The sequence below is a fragment of the Acanthochromis polyacanthus genome, chromosome 23, assembly GCF_021347895.1.
Source record: "Acanthochromis polyacanthus isolate Apoly-LR-REF ecotype Palm Island chromosome 23, KAUST_Apoly_ChrSc, whole genome shotgun sequence".
Classification (NCBI taxonomy): Eukaryota; Metazoa; Chordata; class Actinopteri; family Pomacentridae; genus Acanthochromis; species Acanthochromis polyacanthus.
Genome location: NC_067135.1, coordinates 18,179,425 through 18,199,284, shown reverse-complemented (window position 1 = coordinate 18,199,284; position 19,860 = coordinate 18,179,425). Strand labels below are relative to the sequence as shown.

The window sequence follows — 19,860 nt, the reverse complement described above, 5'->3', positions numbered from 1 at the left end:
GTAGACAGGAAAAAAAATGTGTGTTCACAGAGAAAAGGTGATTGCCACTGCATTCATCTTACCAGTAAGGAGTTCCAATAAAAGACTTTCTCTTGGCCACGGACGCACTTATCTCTGCCGCCACCCCAAAATCAGCTAGAGAGAGAAAAGACACACGGGGTCACACTGGCAAGTTTGGGATCACTTAGAAATGTCTGTATTTTTTTCAATGAAGGTAACATTAAACAAATCAGAAATGCAGTCTAGACATTGTTAATGTGGTAAATGACTATTCTAGCTTGAAATGGATGATTTTTAATGGAATATCTCTATAGAGGTACAGAGGAACACTTCCAGCAACCACCACTCCTGTGTTCTAATGCTACATTGTGTTAGCTAACCGTGTTGAAAGGCTAACTGAGGATTAGAAAACCTTTGTGTAATTATGCTAGCACATGAATAAAAGTGTGAGTCTTCATAGAAAACATGAAATTGCCTGGGTGAGCCCAAACTTTTGAACGGTAGTGCATTTATGGCCTACTGAAGCACACTTGAGCATGAGAAGATAAATAAGAATCGCAAGTGTGCAAATGCATGTCTGATACAGATCTCCACTGACCCAGTTTCACATCTCCACGCTCGGTCAAAAGGATGTTGGCTCCCTGCAGGAATGAGAGCATCATCATTTATTATCTCTATTAAACTGTAACGGTTGGAAAAATATTTGAAAGAAAACAGCTGTACCTTTATATCTCGATGCATTTTGCCAGTTTCGTGCAAGTGATACAAACCCTGGTAAAAGCAAAGAAAAACATATAAAATGTAAATCAGAGGAGCCCTATGTAGATTATTATGACTACACATTTTTATATATTAAGTACTTGTTTTATAGTTTTCAAGCGTTAGTCAGATAAAAAAGAAAATCTTGGAAAAAAAAAAAAAAAACAGCTAGCATGACCTGTTAGAAATCCCTGGGAAAAAAAGCAAATTGTTGAGCCCCTACTGATTCCTTCGAATTCTTAACACCCAGAAACCAGCAGCTCCTCTTGTACAGGAATACTGCTTGGTCATAAGTTTTTGTGTTTTAATTAGTTCTTAACAGTCTGATTAAACACAACTGCAAGAATGTGGATGGTGAGAGCATGAAGCAAGGAACAACGCACAAAATTATCTCCGACAGTGGCCCACTACTGCCAAAGCTTGGTAATTAACAATAATAGTGTATCACCACAAGCTACGACCTGTTAGATGATGCTGTATTTTGGCAGTGAAAGCCCCTCAGTAAATGTGCATTTGGTTAAATTTTGACACACAGTGAATCCTTAAAAAGTCTGGATAAAGAAAAGATATGTTGGTGACCCAGCTTTGATCTGTTAGCCATCATAATATACAGTGCTGTAAAGAAGTATTTGCCCCCTTCTCAATTCTTATGGGGTTTTTTTTGTGTATTTTCCCCAATTTATTAAGATGATTAAACAAATGTAAAGATCAGACAAAAATAACCCATGTAAACAAAAAATGGCACGGCACTCTACAACATGGGTAAAACCTAATCTTGCTCTATAGTCTTTGGTTAAACCCCTAGAAACTCATCCCTCTCTTAAAAAAATGCAGATTTAAAAGCTTTCTTTCATTGGAAATAATGCCTTTCTGATTGAAATGTAGCTGTGTACCATGACCTCTCTGCAGATTTATGAATCCACCCAACCATTTTACAAGCTCACAATCTAACCTCTGCTGAACCTTTTGTAAAGCTTCCACTTTAAAGCTTCAGTTTACCGATGGCAGTCTCAAAAACACAAGATTCACACAGTCGGGGTTTCATATGTAACAAACCTGAGGAACCAATCCTGTCAGCTTGCAGGGTAGGGCTTTCTGTAACATTATTGTTCCTCAGAATTGGTTTCTGGTTTAAATCTGTATGGCTGAAGGAGCTGGAGAGAAGCTTTAGATTCTGCTTTTACTGTACAGTTGTGTTACTGACACCCATTTTCAGTCATGTTACACTACAAAGGATTGTCATGAAATATTTACCAGACCCACCAGAGGCCCACCAGACAGAATCTCTTGGTGTCAACTGCTGTCTGCTCTACAAAGCTTAATACTCAGGAAACCGTTGCAGTCAGCAGGTCACTCACTAACAAAACAAACACAGTCTAGCATGCTGTTATGCTGCATGGGTATTTTCTTCTACAGTAAATTTAGTGGTCTGGAGAGGTTAAATACTGTTTAGCTCCTCTGCGGCTGGGGAAAAACACATGACTCATTGTTGGGGAGTATCTTTAAAGTTGCCTTTCACCCAGAAAGCCTTACCTGGAGCGTTTCCCGGCACACGAACGCTATCTGCTTCTCCTTTAACGGGCCTGTCACTGTGAAGAAGAATTTGATTAATGGCTCATACATAGCAGGAGGTTGAAAAAGAAAGAGCCCACAGGTACACTTCTTAAAATAGGGTAGAACTGGTTTTTCAGAGTTCCAAACACAAATGACTCAAAGATTACATGGTGATTAAAACAGTGGGACATTTTGGGAGTTATGTCTGCTGTCTTACTCCGAGTGAAATGAGAAGGCCAGTTTCCTGATGAGCATCTAGGAATACACTCCCCTCCAAAAGCATTGGAACAGGGAGGCCAGTTCCATTATTTCTGCTGCAGGCTGAAAACACTTGGATTTGACATCAAAAGATGAACATTTCAGCTTTTCTTTCCAGGTATTTACATCTGGATCTGATACACAGCTTAGAAGATAGCATTATTTTGAATGGAACACCAAATCTTTAGGTGAACAAAAGTATTGGAACAGATAGACTTAAAATACATTGAAGTGAATAAGACTTAATATTTAGTTGCAATATCTGCATGAAGCCTGTGACTCATTGGCATCATCAACTTTTGCATCCTTCTTTTATGATGCATTTCCAGGCTTTCACCACAGCCTCTTTCAGTTGTTGGTTGTTTTGGAGGGTTACTCCCTTCAGTCTCCTCTTTCGCAGGTAAAATGCAGCTCTATAGAGTCCAGAGATTGACTTGGTCAGGCTAAAACCTTCCACTTCTTGCCCCTGATGAACTCTTTTGTTGTTTTGGCAGTGTATTTTGGGTCATTATCTTGCTGCACGATGAAAGATCTCCAATCAGTATCCTTGCATCTTTCTTTACATTGGCAGATAAAATGTTTCTGTAGACTCGTGAGTTCATTTTGCTGCTGCCATCATGTGATCCATCATCAATGAAGATTAAAAATCTCATCCCAGAAGAAGCTATGCAAGCCCAAGCCATGACGCTACCTCCACCATGTTTCACAGATGAGCTTGTATATTTGGGATCATGAGCAGATCCTTTCTTTCTCCAAACTTTCTATCACTTTGATAAAGGTTCATCTTTGTTTCATCAGTCCATAAAACTTTGCACCACAATTTCTAAGGCTCATCTCTGCACTTTTTGTCAAGGTAGTGTCTACAGATACGAACCCATACCCGTAGCCTGTGGCCTACGGATACGGCACTTTCCATTTGCCAGACAGATACGGACCCGTACGCAAGTCTCGCGAGTCAAGAAGCTGCTAACCACTGCGAACTGTTGAAAGGTAAGCAAAGGTTAAGGTTAGGGTTAGTGTTAGGGTCAAGGTTTAGGGTCCGTACCTGTAGTACCGATGCTACGGGTCCGTACCGTTAGCGTCTACCGGGAGTCACGTGACCAGATCTCGCGTATCTGATTGGCAAATGGAAAGTGCCGTATCCGTAGTCCACAGGCTACGGGTACGGGTCCGTACCTCTAGCAACAACCTTTTGTCAAATTCCAGCCTGGCCTTCCTGTTCTTCTTGCTAATGAGTGGTTTACATCTTCTGATGTAGCCTCTGTATGTTTGTTCATGAAGTCTTCTGCCAACAGTAGATTGTGATACCTTCACTCCTGCTCTCTTAACGTTCTTCCTGATCAGTAACAGTTACTTTAGGGTCTTTCTTTACAGCTCTCACAATGTTTCTGTCATGAACTGCTGCTGTTTTCATTGGTCTACCCGTTCAACATCTGTTAGTCCACCAGTGGTTTCTTTCTTCTTCAGGACATTCCAAATGGTTGTACTGGCCATGGCCAATGTTTGTGCAATGGCTCTGATTGATTTTCCATCTTCTCTCAGCTTCAAAATTACTTGTTTATCACCCATAGACAGCTCTCTGGTTTTCATGTTGGTTACACATATAACTATAGGTGCAGTCTGCTCAGGCAAAATCCAAATCTGAAACTCAACGTAGACATTGAGAGCTACTTATTTTTGAATAATCAATGTAATAGGACACACCAGGGCAACAAAAGACACCTGTCAGTCACATGTTCCAATACTTTTGTTCACATGAAAAATGGGTGGGTTCAAACAAAAGGCGCTATCTTCTAAGTTGTGTCTCAGATCCAGATATTTTCATTCTACAGCAAAAACAAAGGAACTGGCCTCACTGTTTCAATACTTTAGGGGAGTGTAAGTGTTAGCATCAAGAGTGGAATCAGTGAAAGCAGCATAATTCAAACTTGTGGCCTGTATTTTCAATGTCTGCATTGCTCGTTCATCAGAAGAAACACTATTTGTCAACTCAGATGTAATAAAAAAATCATTCACAATTTGAAATCATTTGGAATTTAAGTGATACTGCACACTCATTTCTGTTGTATTCTGCATAATAAAGCCAGCTAACTGGGGTTTGTCAAATTTGTCTCCGAGTCAGAATAACAAGAAGTTTTCCAGTCTCCTCAGCTGATCTGTGAAATCAGATTTCTGTCTTTATACTTAAACAAATCTTAAAGAGACCCTCACAGAGACAAAAAAAAAATAGGCATCGCAAAGGTGACAATAATAATTTAGAGGCTCATTATTTGCACAGTCATATCAACTATTGCTATTTAACGTTTTTTGTTAATATGACCTTTTGTTCACAGTCCCCACTGCTTCTTTCTCTCTGATTTCCTGCTGGCCTTCTCATTGGACTGTCAGACTTCTGGTTGTGCTGCAGTTGTGAAATAAGCCTCTCGTACTAATTAATGAGCTTATGATTGACGGCAAGTTTTATTCTCTCTCAAATTGTTATTGTTGTTTGATATTGAAGAAACTTTGTTTGATTATACTGACATAAATCTTATTTCATAAATGTAAACAGATGAAACTGATCAATCTGTTTTGTATTACCCTGGTTAAATTCTGCTTTATATTCCTGGTTTAAATATACACAAAGCCTATGCCATAGTAGGGCTGGCCCGAATAGTGGTTTCTGGTCTCCGGATATTCGGGCCCTATTAAAGACGAATATCTGAATATTCGTTCCGCCCTCTGCCCTGTAACGTCCGACAAGTGTGGGGGGGGGGGGGGGGGGATGTGGTGGAGATGGCCCAAATATTGAGATCCATTCGTCTGGTCTCCCGGACGCAAATTTTGCACACTGCCTTCGTTTTGCCAAATATTCGGATACCAAAATTAATATCCGGATACCGCCGTAGCGAACGAATATTCGGATATTCGGGTCCAGCCCTATGCTATAGCATGCAAAACTCTATGTTACAGTGTTTATACTTGTATTTACATTACAGCATATTTCATATTACATTTTGGATCTTGGAAGGGTCATTTTTCTGCAAATCAATATGCTGTTTTTCCACAGCATGTTACTGCCAAGCAGACCAATCAAAGTTGTTGCGGTCATCATATTTTACAGTGTAGTTATATTTTCAGGTGCATGTATGGCTAAAATGTAATATATACGGCAGGAAAGATTAAATGCAGAAAAGAAAGGCACAAAAAAGTGAAATATTTCACATATTTTGGACGTCTGTGGCACTATTTAAAACAAACTGCAGATAAAGTGATGCTAGCTGTGTTTGTACCATGGTAAATATCCTGAAGTGACCCTCCTCCACAGTACTCCATGCAGATCCACAGCTTGGTGTTCCTAAAGAGAGAGACACACACACAGCTTTCATCTTGGTGTTGGAGTGAGGCAGAGCTTTGTGAGCATTGTGAAAAACAAAATCAGAGTCTTACAAACAGACACGCCCGAAAATAATGAAGCTGATGCATTTACACCCACAAAAGCATTCAGTATCATTCATGAGCTGCTTGCCAACAACGCAAGCACTTGGATGAGTGGGAGAAGAATCCAGCAGCAGTGCAGGGGAGATAAAAGATAAATTCCACATATTTCAGTCCACCGACTATCCCAAAAATTCCACCCCTCCGAAGTGGACAGGCTGAAAGCGGCCACGCAGTACCTGTGGTAGCTGCCGAAGTAGGCCACGATGTTTTTGTGCTTGCATTCCTTCATCATGGTGATCTCCTGCTGGATGGACGTGATGTCATCCCCTAAACAGACAGACAGTTAATTGAGTGTCTACTCACAGCAGTCTGCTGGCGAACAGAGAACAGAATTCATACAAATGGATGGAAAATTACAGAGAAGAAAAACATAGGGTTAGACTAGTGGGAGCGCTGGTAGACGTGTCCGGCAGTGAGACAAATTTCAAATGGGGATGGAACTACAGCAAACATGGCGCAAGATTATTGTAAAACATGGAAGCCTGCAACTTATGTGAATTAGCAAGTGCTAGAAAAAGTTATGTACCAGTACAGACCAGGACAGGTGTGATGTTTTCCTATTTTTAAATTGTGAAAATACAAAAGTAGAGTAAAATATGCAGTTTTTTTAAACAAAAGAAAGATTCCCACTTTTTCAAATGTCAACTGAGATAGTACTCACACTGGCCTAATGTTTTTGCAATGTACACCACCGGTCAAAAGTTTTAGAACACCCCAATATTTCTATTTTTTTATTGTGTGGGTTTAAGATGTGTTAAAAGCCATGATTGCAAGAAGCATGCTTTCACTGAAAATTGTTGAAAAATAGATTATAGGAGAAGATTAGGTGCCGTTTTGTTGGCGAAAGGAGGTTGTACAAAGTATTAAAATCAGTGGTGCTAGTAATTGTGGCACACATGATTTGATGTAAAAGAATTATTTCTTAATGTGTGATTTTTTTCCCCCACTGAATAAATGCACTTGAATTAAAGGTTGGATTTTGCTCTTTTTTTCATTGTGGTCCTATATTATTTAGAAAAAAAAAGAATTTACGAGAAGCTAAAGAACACATCTTAACCAGGGGTGCCAATAATTATGGAGGACGCTGTCTGTACATACATATAATCCTATAGAGTGAGTCTGACTGTAGGGTGCCTAAAGACTGTTTAATATCATCAGTCTTAGGTAGGATTTACAAGTAGTCTGAATTGCTACCCAAAACATTTCACGAGGTGTGATTTGTAGTCTTGGACAGCTCATATTAATAAGCATATGAGATCACAACCTTAGTACAAGGATAGCAAACACCAAGAGCATTTTTATGAAACTGATAATGTTCTTCTGTTTTTATTGTTTTTTCCATTTTCAAATTTTGAATTCCCAATGGATGTGATGTTGTAAACCATCACATGTGAGGTTGTTGTGTCACTTCTGGACACTTAACATACCTGGGTCCAGCTTGACAATCTTGATACCTGCCAGTTCAGATGTCCTGATATTACGAGCCTGAAAGGGAAGAAAAACAGTCAGTGTAATAAATAACAAGGACAGTCTGCATTGTAATAGTTTCTCAGTGCATACAAATGACCTTATTGCTCCACAGAGCCAGAACACCTCCAGCGACCATACATATTTGGGATAAACTGAGGTAAGATCACAGGTTTTTTGGCATCTTATCTTTCCAGGAAGCAAAAGTTACAGCACAAACAGTGGAACTATGAGGGAAAGAAAGTGATAAAAAAAAAATCACAATGCTACTACAAACTACACTGCTGTGGCTCCACCTGCTTCCAGTGAGCTGCTGAAGTGATTTAGCAAAACCCAGTATACCCACTTTTCTTGTTTTGTGGAATTTCATTTGCTATCACACAAATAGGACAGCAGTTACAACATCAGTTAGAACGGAGAAACAAAAGTTTTAAATAAAAAAAATAGTGTTTTTAAAGACAAGCCAAAGCTAACTAGACTAGTTGAGACTTATTTGATTTCATGTAGTTAAACCAGCATTAAATCACAAACTCTACTGTATATAACTCAAGATTCATTTATTAAATGATGTATTTGTTTAAATACACATTTTTTATAACTGATATATTGTCCCTTGAGATGATCCAAACATTGTGCGCAGTCTATAAATGTTATTCAGATTTTTGTGGCAAATATGAATGCTTCTAAAAAGACATACAATTCAGCTTTTACAACTAAAATCTATGCTCATTCTGAAACCAAATCTAAAACCCAGTTAAGCTAGATAAGGGAGCCATTTGAGTTCACCTCAGGACTGATGTCCCACCATGCACAAGTGCCATTTATTATGTGCAACACTTTCTTTTTATCAGAAATATATATAAAAAGAGCTTGTATTTAGACAACCACATATCATGATGAAGGTGAGCTTTCTCACTGATTTCTGCAAATTGACGATTTGCAGTAATTGCAGTAATAAATCTTATTTCATCACGTTATTTGGGGAGAGGGACGTTCCAGAAGAAGACGGAAACCAGGTCAGGTTTTCCAGAGTGAAACGGGAAACACCTGTTAATGTTAGAACACACTCATGTGGCTTTTAAAGTCTGGGTAATGTACCTTTTAGCAGGTCACATCACACTTTCCTGCAGCTACTATGAGATAATGTTGTGCTTTTCACAACAAATAAAAGTATCCTTGTGTTCTTGAACAGCAACAACTGAGCAACATTTACTGAGAATGATTAAGTTTTGCATGTTCTTACATGCTGGTTGCCACAGTATCTCAACGTTATTACTCCGCCAAGGAATGCAGAGGAGCTATGTGATGATCGGTATTGGTTTGTCTCTGTGTCTGTTTGTCTGTTAGCAACATCACTCAAAAACTGATTCCCCAGTTGAATTGCTTTTACGAATTTATTGCAATTTATTGCAGATATCAAATGAGACGACATGACTTGACCTTTGCAACTCTGCCAGTTGTTGTCTATAAGGAAGTATCAACAAGAAAAAAAATGCTTAAATTTATGGGAATTTACAGCAGATGGTAGTCCGCCAAGGAATGCGGCGGAGTTATGTGACGATCAGCATTGGTTTGTTTGTCTGTCTGTCTGTCTGTCTGTTAGCAACATTACTCAAACACAAACAAACGAATTTGGATGAAATTTCCAAGGAAGGTCAGAAATGACACAAGGACCAAGTGATTAGATTTTGGCAGTGATGCAGCTTATAGTCTGGATCCATGCATTGGTTAAAGATTTCTGTATCATTGCGAGATAGCTTCACAGCCACACTGTAACTACGACAACAAGTGAACGCTACATCAGCTGCCTGCTGGTGATAACAAGTTTGCAATCCTACTACAAATCGAACACTGCCGACCATAAATTTTTAAAACAATCTCATTTGTCAGAAATCATACGACTGAGCAGCCTTGATGGAGTACTGTGCTGTCTGAGTGCTTTTCTTGTTGTCAATGTGGCACATTGTCCTGCAAAAGACATTCCCCTCACAGCTGCTTCAGAGCTTCAACATCCATTCTTGTTTGTACTTCTTCCTCTTAGGCGCACTTTCTTAGAATAACCACATAAGAAGGGCAACACATTACTGGATGTGGTAGAGTGGGAATCTGTGGCAACGTCATGATTAAATTCTATTCTTGGATGTCACATCTGTATTGAAAGCAAACAGAGACATTATATTTTGGTTAAACCACAGGCTCTTGTCCTTTTTCCATTGATCTGAAAACGAAAAATAAAAATAAGTTAAGCTAACCGGTCTTTAGGGTGAGTGTCTGACTAAGAAAAATGGTAGTTGTTGCTTTTCCAGCAGTGGAGAACAGCCTGTCTGCTGCAGCACTGAGTGCATGACCTTTGAAACGAAACAACATCAGCAAAAAGCGTTAATGATTCCAAATGTGTCAGAAAACAAACAAACAAACAAACAAAAACTACAGCAAGAAGTTTGGAAGTCTAACCATATAGCGCCCTGCAGGTCAGTGAAGCCAAAGCGCCTCTCGACCAAACATCTTTGGCATTATTGGACTTCTGTCATAGATTACTATGGACTCTTTTCAGTGAGAGGCACAGATGAGCCTAGAGGAGGAGGAGATGCTAGCTGGGAGCAACGCTTACCATGTTGTGACATCACAACAGGCTGCAAAACCTGAGTGGCTCCTCAAGTAACACATTTTCTGACCTATGGAAAGAGGAAAGATACAAGGCGATGGTCTCATCTCACGTTATGCAGGGACACACAATTATTTTCAAAAACATAATATGGCGCCTTCACTTCCTCACTGACCTGCGCGGGCCGTTCAATATACACCGATCAGCCACAACATTATGACCACCTGTCTAATATTGTATTGGTCCCTTTATGCTGCTAAAACTCCTCTGACCCAGTGGGGTGTGGACACAGGAGCTCTGGGGAGATGACGGCAGTGAATTCTGTGGGTCCTGTGGGTTGCAGGGTGGGACCTACCTAGATCAGGTTTATCCTGGTACATCCCACAGATGCTCAATAAGATTTGGGTCTGAGGAGTGTGGAACCCGGGTGAACACCTTAGCTCTGTCGTGTTCAGGCCACTCCTGAGCAGTTTTTGTGGTGTGTCGAGGTACATTGCCCTACTGATGGTGGTATATGGCATCAAGGACTGCTGTTGCTACGAGGGGTTTGAGGGGATGGTTGACCTGCAATGTTTAGGTGAGTGGAACATGTCAAACATCCACATGAATGTCAGGACTCAAAGTTTCCCAGCAGAATGTTGCATCATAACAAGATGGTCGATATTATTCACTTCACCTGTCAGTTATAATGTCTGGTTATAATGTTGTGGCTGGTCGGTGTGTACATGAGAACGTGTTTTATGTATGATCAGGGAGCCAGTCACTGGGCCAAGCATTTCTGGTAGAAATGTCTCATCTTCTTGTGGGTGTCCTTTACCCTCGGAAATGAACCCACTTCCTGTGGAGTTGCAGGGTTTGTTCGTTTCCTGCGACCAACTGACCAGTTTGTCAACCAAGACTCCCTTCATTGAGTTTAGTTGTGAACACACACTTCCAAACACACTTACTTATGAAGACTCACTGATGAACTCAGACTTACAAAGACACAGTCTGAGTACAAAGTAAGAGGCATCCATCATCAGAACGTGCGTAGTTTTTTGCATGATGTTGTTTGATCTATCACACACTTCATTATCCAGAAACAATCTCAAGACATTTAGTTCTGCTTGGAGCTCTGCCATCCGCCTGCTTCATGAAGATACAAAATGTTGGCAAATATCCAACGGCTCAGTACACGATCTTACAGATGAAGTACTTAAAATTAGTTTAGCCTTCTGTCTCACCTTGGCTTTAACCTTGTATTGGTTCCACAGCATGGGCAAACATTATTAGCTCTGAGAGCTCTGTCTCACTGGCTGCCCCAGGCAAGCCCCAGAGAGTCAAAGTCAGAGAGACTGAGAGCAGGTATCATGTACTACTGATTGTTTTCCTTTAACTACGTGATAAGCTAGCTTATTTCCAGAGTAAAGAAACATTTAAATGAGTCACATGTTACTCACAAAGATCCGCAGCAGATTTAATAACAATCTGGTCTCAGATGAGAGATATGGCTCAGGATCATAGTCTTAAATGGACAGATTACCACACTGTACAGTTAGCTAGAAGATCCCCAGTTCTGGGCCTGGGATCTTTCTGCATGGAGTTTGTATGTTCTCCCTGTGCATGTGTGCGTTTTCTCTTGATTCTCCAGCTTCTTCCCAGAGTCCGAAAACATACTGAGGTTAATTTGTGATTCTAAATTATCCATAGGTGTGAATGTGAGTGTGAGTCAATATAAACTACAGTGTGTGTTCACAGGAATAGAGGAATCTGTCAGCCAACAAAACAAAGTGCTTCACTAATGTGTTTTAATAGTTTTTGAATGATAGACTCACAGGGACTAGAAGGGAAAGGTGGACTCTGTGGGTATCGTTTCGTTTCCGCTGGTATTACCTGAACTGAAGATCGCCATGGCACAAAGGGACAGGACATAACATGTTTTGAGACTCTTGAAGAAGGGAAATAATTAGGGGTCAGCTTGGCAGATGATCAGATATGATAGTGAGTTTTCCCCATTACCAGCAAAAATTTTTTTACAATGCATTTCCAATAAAAAAAAGTCACTTATTTTTGAAATGCCCTTCTGTAGCTCTGATCCTTCCACCTTTCTCTATCTGAGACGGCCTTGCTCTATCTGTAGGGCATATACAGACACAAACCCATTCAATATTAATGTCTTTGTGATCTGCATGATTGCATTTAATTTGGTCTTATTTAACATTTATATTTTTTTCTGTTCGTTTGTTCTTTGCTTAGACTGCTTCAGACAGTAGACTGACTCTCAGTCGTGTCGATTACATCCATCCGAGTCATGAACGTGTCCTGCATGTTGCTAGTCTGCCTTGTGATATGTAGCTGATGAAGATCTCTTTTAGATCCCTGTACTGCTGTGGTAAATTACATTTGTTGAAAATCATCAGGACAGCGTGTGCTTCTTTGACTTTTACCCAAGTTTGTTCACAATAGAACACAGGAGGTAATGGCGGATGTTGTTCTCAGGCAGTCATACTGTGTTTTCAACTTTCTCAATTCTTCCTGAGAACATCAGCCATTCACTGAATGCACTGACGTCAGATGGACTAATTTTCACTTCGGGCATCCACAACAAACGAGGCAGGAAGCAATGATATAAGCAGGTCGTCTTAACACAACCTGTGGCGGCACTGTATTCACTTCCTGTTTTCTTTCCTGTTCCACCACACGGCTTCCTGTGACTACACTGATAGTAACGTCTCTGACAGGGTTTACAGACAGGCCTGAAATAACAGTTAGGATTATGTACAAACTGGGGGAGGAAGCAGAAGTTTTACTGCACTTTGATCCGGTTCTCCAATGGCCTGTGAGCCAGAAACCATACACACTGTAATTTCTTCACAATGACACCACCTCATTTCCTACTGAACGCAGATGTCAAACTGGCACATGAATAGTCTGTGAAACAAACATGGAGACTGACTGAACAAAGAAACTGGAAACTGGTTGCTGAGGCAAGATAACAGGTGAAATGTAGTCTTGTGCTTGCTGTTTTGCATTCATTGCAGTAAGAAAATGTGACTGCTAGGATCAGATCCCGCTTCATTAAAACTAGGATTTGAAAGCTTCCAAGTTTAAACTACAGTGTAAAACTAGTGCTGTCAAACGATTACAATGTTTAATCAGATTAATCGCAGGGTTGCTGTGGATCCATTTCGATTAATCACGATTAAATATTGCTCATTTTTAATCTATATTAATCACGTTTCATTTTGCATGCGCAAACAGACCGTGTGATTGTTGTGAAATCAGGAGGTTTACCAACAATGACGGCAATGATAGTGATGAGACATGTCAGTTTACACAACAAAGGGAGTGAATCTCCAAGTCAGGAGTGACTCAAGATGTTACGATGGCGAGATTTTACGGGTAGAGATCTTATCACTGCATTACAGGTGTTTGATCAGTGGTGTCACAAACCCGCTCCTCTGTTTATAAGATGGCTGTTCCGGTTTGACATAGATGACTTCCTTCACTTTTCTCTCAAACTATCTGTCCTCAATGTCCAAAATGTGGACATTGCTGTCTTTACAGAAATGCCCTTTATCCTTCAGATGCAGGTGGACTGATGGGTCTTGTCCTGAGGAGCTGCTCTCCACCTTTGAAGCTTATAGTCTCACCAATGTACAAATCTGTGCTCTCGTAGCTGCATTGGACTGCACATAGAACATTGCTCTGCTTGTGTGTTTTGTCCTTGAGGTGAACCAGTTATTGACTAGCATTACAGGGTTTGAAGTGTATGTGATGCTTGGAGAAAATCCCTCTGAGTTTTTCAGATACTCTAGCCAGGTGCAGTACAACAACTTAGTAGCTCCTGCTCTTCTTTTCTTTGCTGTTTGTTGTTGTGTTGTGTAACCAGATCTTTTTGCTGATTTGATGAAGGCCCAGTTGGGCTTTCCTATGCTTCTTCTCGTTTCCCTCTGCATGGGAATGAATGAACATTCCCAGCTGAGAATGTTCCTTCTAAATTTGTAATATTTACTGTAAATCATTACTGGTGTATTTTATATAATCATAGTAACGCAGTGTTTTTCTCACTTCTCCCCCAGTGCTCCTTTCCGAGAAAAGTTCACTTCCCCAGCACAAAATCTGCAAATCTGTGAAGTCCATCTCAGCAGAAGACTGAAAACAGTGTACAATCAAGCCAGCTCTTTAGACCATACTTCATAATTTAGGTTTAGTAAATCACTATAAATGCAGCATTTAGGTCATGATCTACTCCAAGAATCCAAAGAGCCACCAACAAAGTAATGCAGAGAATAGGGAAGTCTAACATCAGTGCAATTCCAACACATGATAAAAAGCTACTGTCAGGTTTCACTATCATTTCATCACAATCATATAATAAAGATTTCTTTCAAGAAACCCTGATTCCTACTAACATTCAACAGTCACACAGGAAGAGATTAATCATAGAGGAGACAGCAACGCTTGCATTGTTCCCTGGAGGGGAATGAGTCCAGGCACTGATCTCACTGTCATTTACAGTGAAACTCATGAGTGAATGCACCAAGTTCATGCCAGGCTGGGGATGAATGCTGAGAACAGATCCTGAATATTTCCAGAAACGCTTCACAAATATCTGCTTGTGTCTTCAAGGAATACAAGCTGCAGGAACATGGAGTATTTAGGATGTGTGGTTGAACCTGCGCCTTCAAACCACACACTTATGCACATGTATGCAGAGACACCAACTACAGACACTGATTAAGAATTCATTCACTACACTTTGGTCGTCAGTCCACTGGAGTTTCAGAGACAGCAGGAATCCAAGAACGTATAACTGTCAGCCCCTCTACAGACAGCCTCTGTCTCTTTGCTACAGGAAAAAAAGGTCTCCAAGTCTCTCTTTACAACTTGTTTCTTGTTTTATTATCCTCCCTGGCTGCTGTAGTTCTTTACTCACAGTGACGTTACAAGCACATTTATAATGGGACTATTTTTCTAACAGAGTTTAAAGTTAACAGGCCACTGGCCAATTGCAAAGATGTCCATTTTTGTTTGGACATGTTTTTTTCTGAGTGTTAAACTGATCTAGATGAAGAAATGAAAAATTTATTTCTGCTTAAAAGGAGTGTGAGGTGCAACCAGTCTGTCAGCATGTCTTCCCCATATGTTAAGTACTTTTAAAAGCATACCTTTTGTATGGCTCTAAGTTTCCTTAGTGATTTGGATTTAGCTGCTAGCTTTTTGCAAGTCTGCGAGGCCCTTGAATAATTCTCCCATTGCCTCAAACATTTACGTCGTTGTCGTTCTTGTGTGTGTGTGTGTGTGCGTGCGTGCGTGGAAAAGACCTCTGAGCTTGCATTGTGATAAAGGGGATCTTTTTAAACGTGAATAAATGTAGGGAAAAAGAAAACATACAACTTGCAGCAAGCTGATAAAAACTTGCCAATTGCTACAAGAATTCACGAGTGGCTAGCTGCTGGATGCTAGCACTCAAATGGCTAATGTTAACTTAGCCCCATTTCAAAGCATGTCTTAAAACCACATTGATGCTAAAGCTAACAACTTCATAAGCACTTGCAGCAAGCTGATAAACGTACTAGTTGCTACAAGCATTCAGTATGCTAGTGCTAGCCTCACTGTATACAAAAGAAACCCTGGGCGAGTGCCAAAGCTATACTCCTAACTACAAATGATGTTGTTACAGCAGATTTGTTGCAAGCTTCTTCCAATTATCTTTATTGTTAAAATAGTTTAGCTGTGACGAATATTTTTCAATGTCCACGGCAGAAATTTTTCAAACAATGACAGAATCAACACACCCTAAAACTACTAGGAGGTAATAAAACTAAAAATACAAAGTTGATATGATAAAAAAAAACAGAACTACATGATTGTATTTGGTGCGCATTGTATTTTATATCAGCTCTGTTTTAGAGTTTACTCTGCGTCTATCACTGCTTCTACTTGGCATTGAGCGTCCACCAGCTGCTTTCCAAATAAACATGACTTTTATATCAAACATGTTAAAACATGTCATTTGTGACTCCGACTAAATCCACTCAGCAGAGATTTCTTTTTATGATTGTGAAAAGATATCTCTTTCTACAGGGGGAGATTTCTAGAATTTGGCAATGTCATGGTGTTAGGTTACTGTATGATTTAGGAATTGGAGAAAAAGTGTTTTGTGCTTGATGGGAATAAAAGTTACTCTACTCACTGAAATGTCCACATACAGGAACAAACCTGCTGAGGTGGCAAATCAGGCAAATATTTCCTAAAACAAACTAAAAGTATCCTTTATAGTCATTTTGCTTGACATGATCTGTGCTACTCTGCCTCTGTGAACAGTTACATAACGTCCTCTGTGGCTCTGAGATGAGCTTTGTCACCTCTGGAATAAATAACCCTAATGCTCCCTTCAAGTGGCATTTCATGAAATGCAAAATGCAACGTTTTGGGAGTTTGACCCAAACTAGTGACTAGAAATCATGATACATGCAACTGAATTGTTGCCCTTTTCCCTTTTCACAGAAATCTGCCCTTTTTCAAGTCTTCCAGTGTGCACAGCCATGGAAAAGGGAACTGGTCTTCCACCATCCCAAGCTTTCATTTTCTATGATTATTTATGTTACTGAAATCCACTTGAATTATATTTTACTTAGAAAGCACTATATATTCATGAAAACTGATTTTAAGAGACTTTTAAACACTGAACGTATTTATCTCAGTCAGTGTGGACTGGCTGTGGTTGGACTGGACCACAGGATGACATGGATCAAGTTTACGCAGATTTCTGAGCCGAGTTTCCTCTGAATCACAGTAGTGTAATGAGAGTCCATAGAAAGCCCACACAGTCACATGTCCAGAGGTTTCACCCTTGACTCCAGCAGCTGCACCTCCACCAAACCCACCAACAGCAGCAGTGGGAGGTGATAATAGCTGTCATAGGTCCAGATGTCACAGTAATACAAAGACGATGCAGAATGCCACAGTCAGCTGACTATCGCTCTCATCAACATATGTGGTCTAAGCTACAATCTGGAGTTTGTTTGATCTGAGTAACGGTGCTGGGGGTGGATTCTTTCCTGTTATTTCCAGGGAACCAAGATCATAGGTGGAAACACGTGGTGATGGGAAAAATCTTTGAAGTTCTCCTGATTTTCCAAACTCAGTGATAAGCAGCCAAAGTGTTAACAAGGCATTCGTACAGGTTAGTCGTGGAGAATCACAACTATAAAAGCGCTCTTTTTGTAACAAGCAGCAACAAAAGTTGAAGCATGATGTCCAGCCATCCATCACCTATACGCCGCTTAATCTTCATTAAGGTCATGGGGGGCTGGAGCTGACTAATGTGAAGGTAGAGGACACCCTGGACAGATCATCAGTCTATCACAGAGCTACACAGAGAGACAAACAATCCTGGAGAAAACCCACACATGCACAGGGAGAACATGCAAACTCCATGCAGAAAGATGCTGGGAAGGCCGGAGATCTTCTAGCTGCAAGGCAAAAGCGCTAACCACCAAGCCACTGCACAGTCCAGGAAAGAACTTAGTAGAATTAGATTTTATGCCTAAACCGACCCAAAACTTTACCACAACACTGTCAATAGGGCTGATTGCTTTCATTATTACAACCCTGATTTTGAACAGTTTCTCTGAGGCATATATCCTGATATGCTGCTTTTGGTCACATCAGAGGGTAGAAAAGACAATGGGACAGAGAATGAGGTTTTCCTACTTCTGGAACAGAACCTGGAAGTTATGGTTTCTGTTTTGGTTTGGAGCTGAAGGCCACAGACAAGTCAGAGAGCATAAAGAGACAGATCAAGTCATTGTTGCTCTTAGATTTTTAAAAGTTTTGCTTCCTGTACTGACATACAGCAGACTCATGCTCTAAGTGTATTTTGTGCTTGCATGGTGGAAATTTTAAAAATTCTTGATGCAAAATGCGCCAAAAGATGTGTGGCAGAGATCGCTCACGTTTCACCCCAGGCCCTCCGGACTGTCTGGAGTGTAAAAAAAGAAACAATGCAAATTCTTGCTCTGCAGGATGCACAAGGCACCGGGGCGTGTTTACAGCACAGGATGTTTGCATCCTGACGCTCAACCTGCCAAGTGAAAAGAGCTGACATGCTGCTGCACATGTAGGTTAGATGATATGATGAACATGAATTATTGTCAAATGTGTCAGCTTTGCCAAACTGTTAATATTGTGATAAACGCCACCGTTCAAAAGTTGGGTGTCACTTGGAAATGTCCTTATTTTTGTGAGAAAAGCAGTTTTGTTCAATGAAAACAACATTAAATGAATCAGAAATCCAGTCTCGACATAGATAACGTGGCTAATGACTATTCTAGCTGGAAATGGGTGATTTTTAACCCTTTGATGGGCAGTGTGGGTCAGCAGACACCCATCTTCCATTGGATTTATGTCATGTTTGGCCCATGTTGTGCATCAAACAGGTAATTTAATCTCTCCATAGGGGCACAGAGGAACATTTCCAGCAACCATCACTCCTGTGTTCTAATGCTACATTGTGTTAGCTAATGCTGTTGAAATGCTAATTAATGATTAGAAAATCCTTGTGCAGTTTTGTTAGCACATGAATAAAAGTGTGTGTTTTCATGGAAAACATTAAATTGCCTGAGCGACCCCATACTTTTGAACGGTAGTGTATGTAATTTTCAAACGAAACCCTTCATTTCTCAAGTGTTCAATTCAAGAATCAAACAAAAACGGACTTTTCTGTCTCTGTACTTTATTTATAAACTTAGATTTTGGCACCATTGCCACTGACACAACAGGCTCCCACTGTCCTCTCCATCATTGTTTTAAAAAAATCTTAGGGTGTAAGGGGTTAAATAGCTTTATTTTAAGCACATACGATCCTCCTGCATTTACAGGGAACCCTGATCAATACTGACATTTTGATATCTTCTGATCAACATGTTGGTATCCTGTCTCAGGTCACCAGCAATCTCTCTGTTTTTAATTTCTGTCTAACACTTCTCTAAAAGACAGTTTCACCTAGATGTCAGGAAGTGAAACGTACTGTTCTGTCAGGGCAGAGGCACTATCTTTGTCATGAACTAACACCTCCTGATGGAGCATTTGTCTCTCAGTGCTGCGGCAAAAACATGAGGAAATGTTCTTACTCACCTTGAACACCTCTCCATAGGTGCCGCACCCAATCCGGTGGATTAACTCGTAGTCATCCAAAGGGTTCAGAAACGACACCCCTATCCTGTCCATGTCTGGAGGCAAGTCTGGGTGCTGTGGGTGAGCCTGGCAGGCTTTCTACTCACACATCCCAGCTGTTGTCGTCGGAGGAGAGAAGCGCAGCAGCAGATCTGCAGTCCGGATCTGACTGACTGGTTAATGGGACCTAATTGGAGCTGACTAATTGCTGATGTTTCGATCAGACAGGCGGATAAACAGGACTTTTCACTGACAGCACTCCGCGTCCACTGACACACTACAAGCGTCTGCGTGCAGATCAGCCCCAGAGGCGCTGGAGTCACAGCACGCATGAGCAGACAGCCCACACTGTAAAAAAATCCACAACAACTTCACCTTTCTGGCTTCAACTCAGCTGTTTGCATCCCGACAAGCTTCCCTTCCATGCTTTGTTTTGTCTGCAATAAAAGAAAATCAGAAAAATTCCGAAGGCAAGTCATTTACAAGAAGAAATAAAAACCTATTGTCTAATTTCTGACTTCATTTAGACTCACTATGTTTTGATTCTGCTCATAATTTTGACTTTTAAAGCCAAA

The 19,860-nt window shown here is 40.5% G+C and overlaps 1 protein-coding gene across 3 annotated transcripts in view; it reads right to left on the bottom strand.

Moving 5' to 3' along the window:
- map4k2 (mitogen-activated protein kinase kinase kinase kinase 2) overlaps nt 1–19,612 on the bottom strand; it is a 46,203-nt gene extending 26,591 nt beyond the window's left edge. For all 3 annotated transcript variants that reach the window (XM_022196428.2, XM_051943881.1, XM_022196430.2), the window contains exons 1-8: nt 19,247–19,612; nt 7,479–7,536; nt 6,228–6,318; nt 5,844–5,908; nt 2,293–2,348; nt 724–771; nt 599–641; nt 63–135 (exon numbers count right to left, since the gene is read on the bottom strand). In XM_022196428.2, coding sequence (XP_022052120.1) covers nt 63–135; nt 599–641; nt 724–771; nt 2,293–2,348; nt 5,844–5,908; nt 6,228–6,318; nt 7,479–7,536; nt 19,247–19,339 — 527 coding nt within the window. In that variant the 5' untranslated portion in view covers nt 19,340–19,612. The remainder of the gene's footprint in view (nt 1–62; nt 136–598; nt 642–723; nt 772–2,292; nt 2,349–5,843; nt 5,909–6,227; nt 6,319–7,478; nt 7,537–19,246) is intronic.
- Nucleotides 19,613–19,860: the final 248 nt, after the last annotated feature.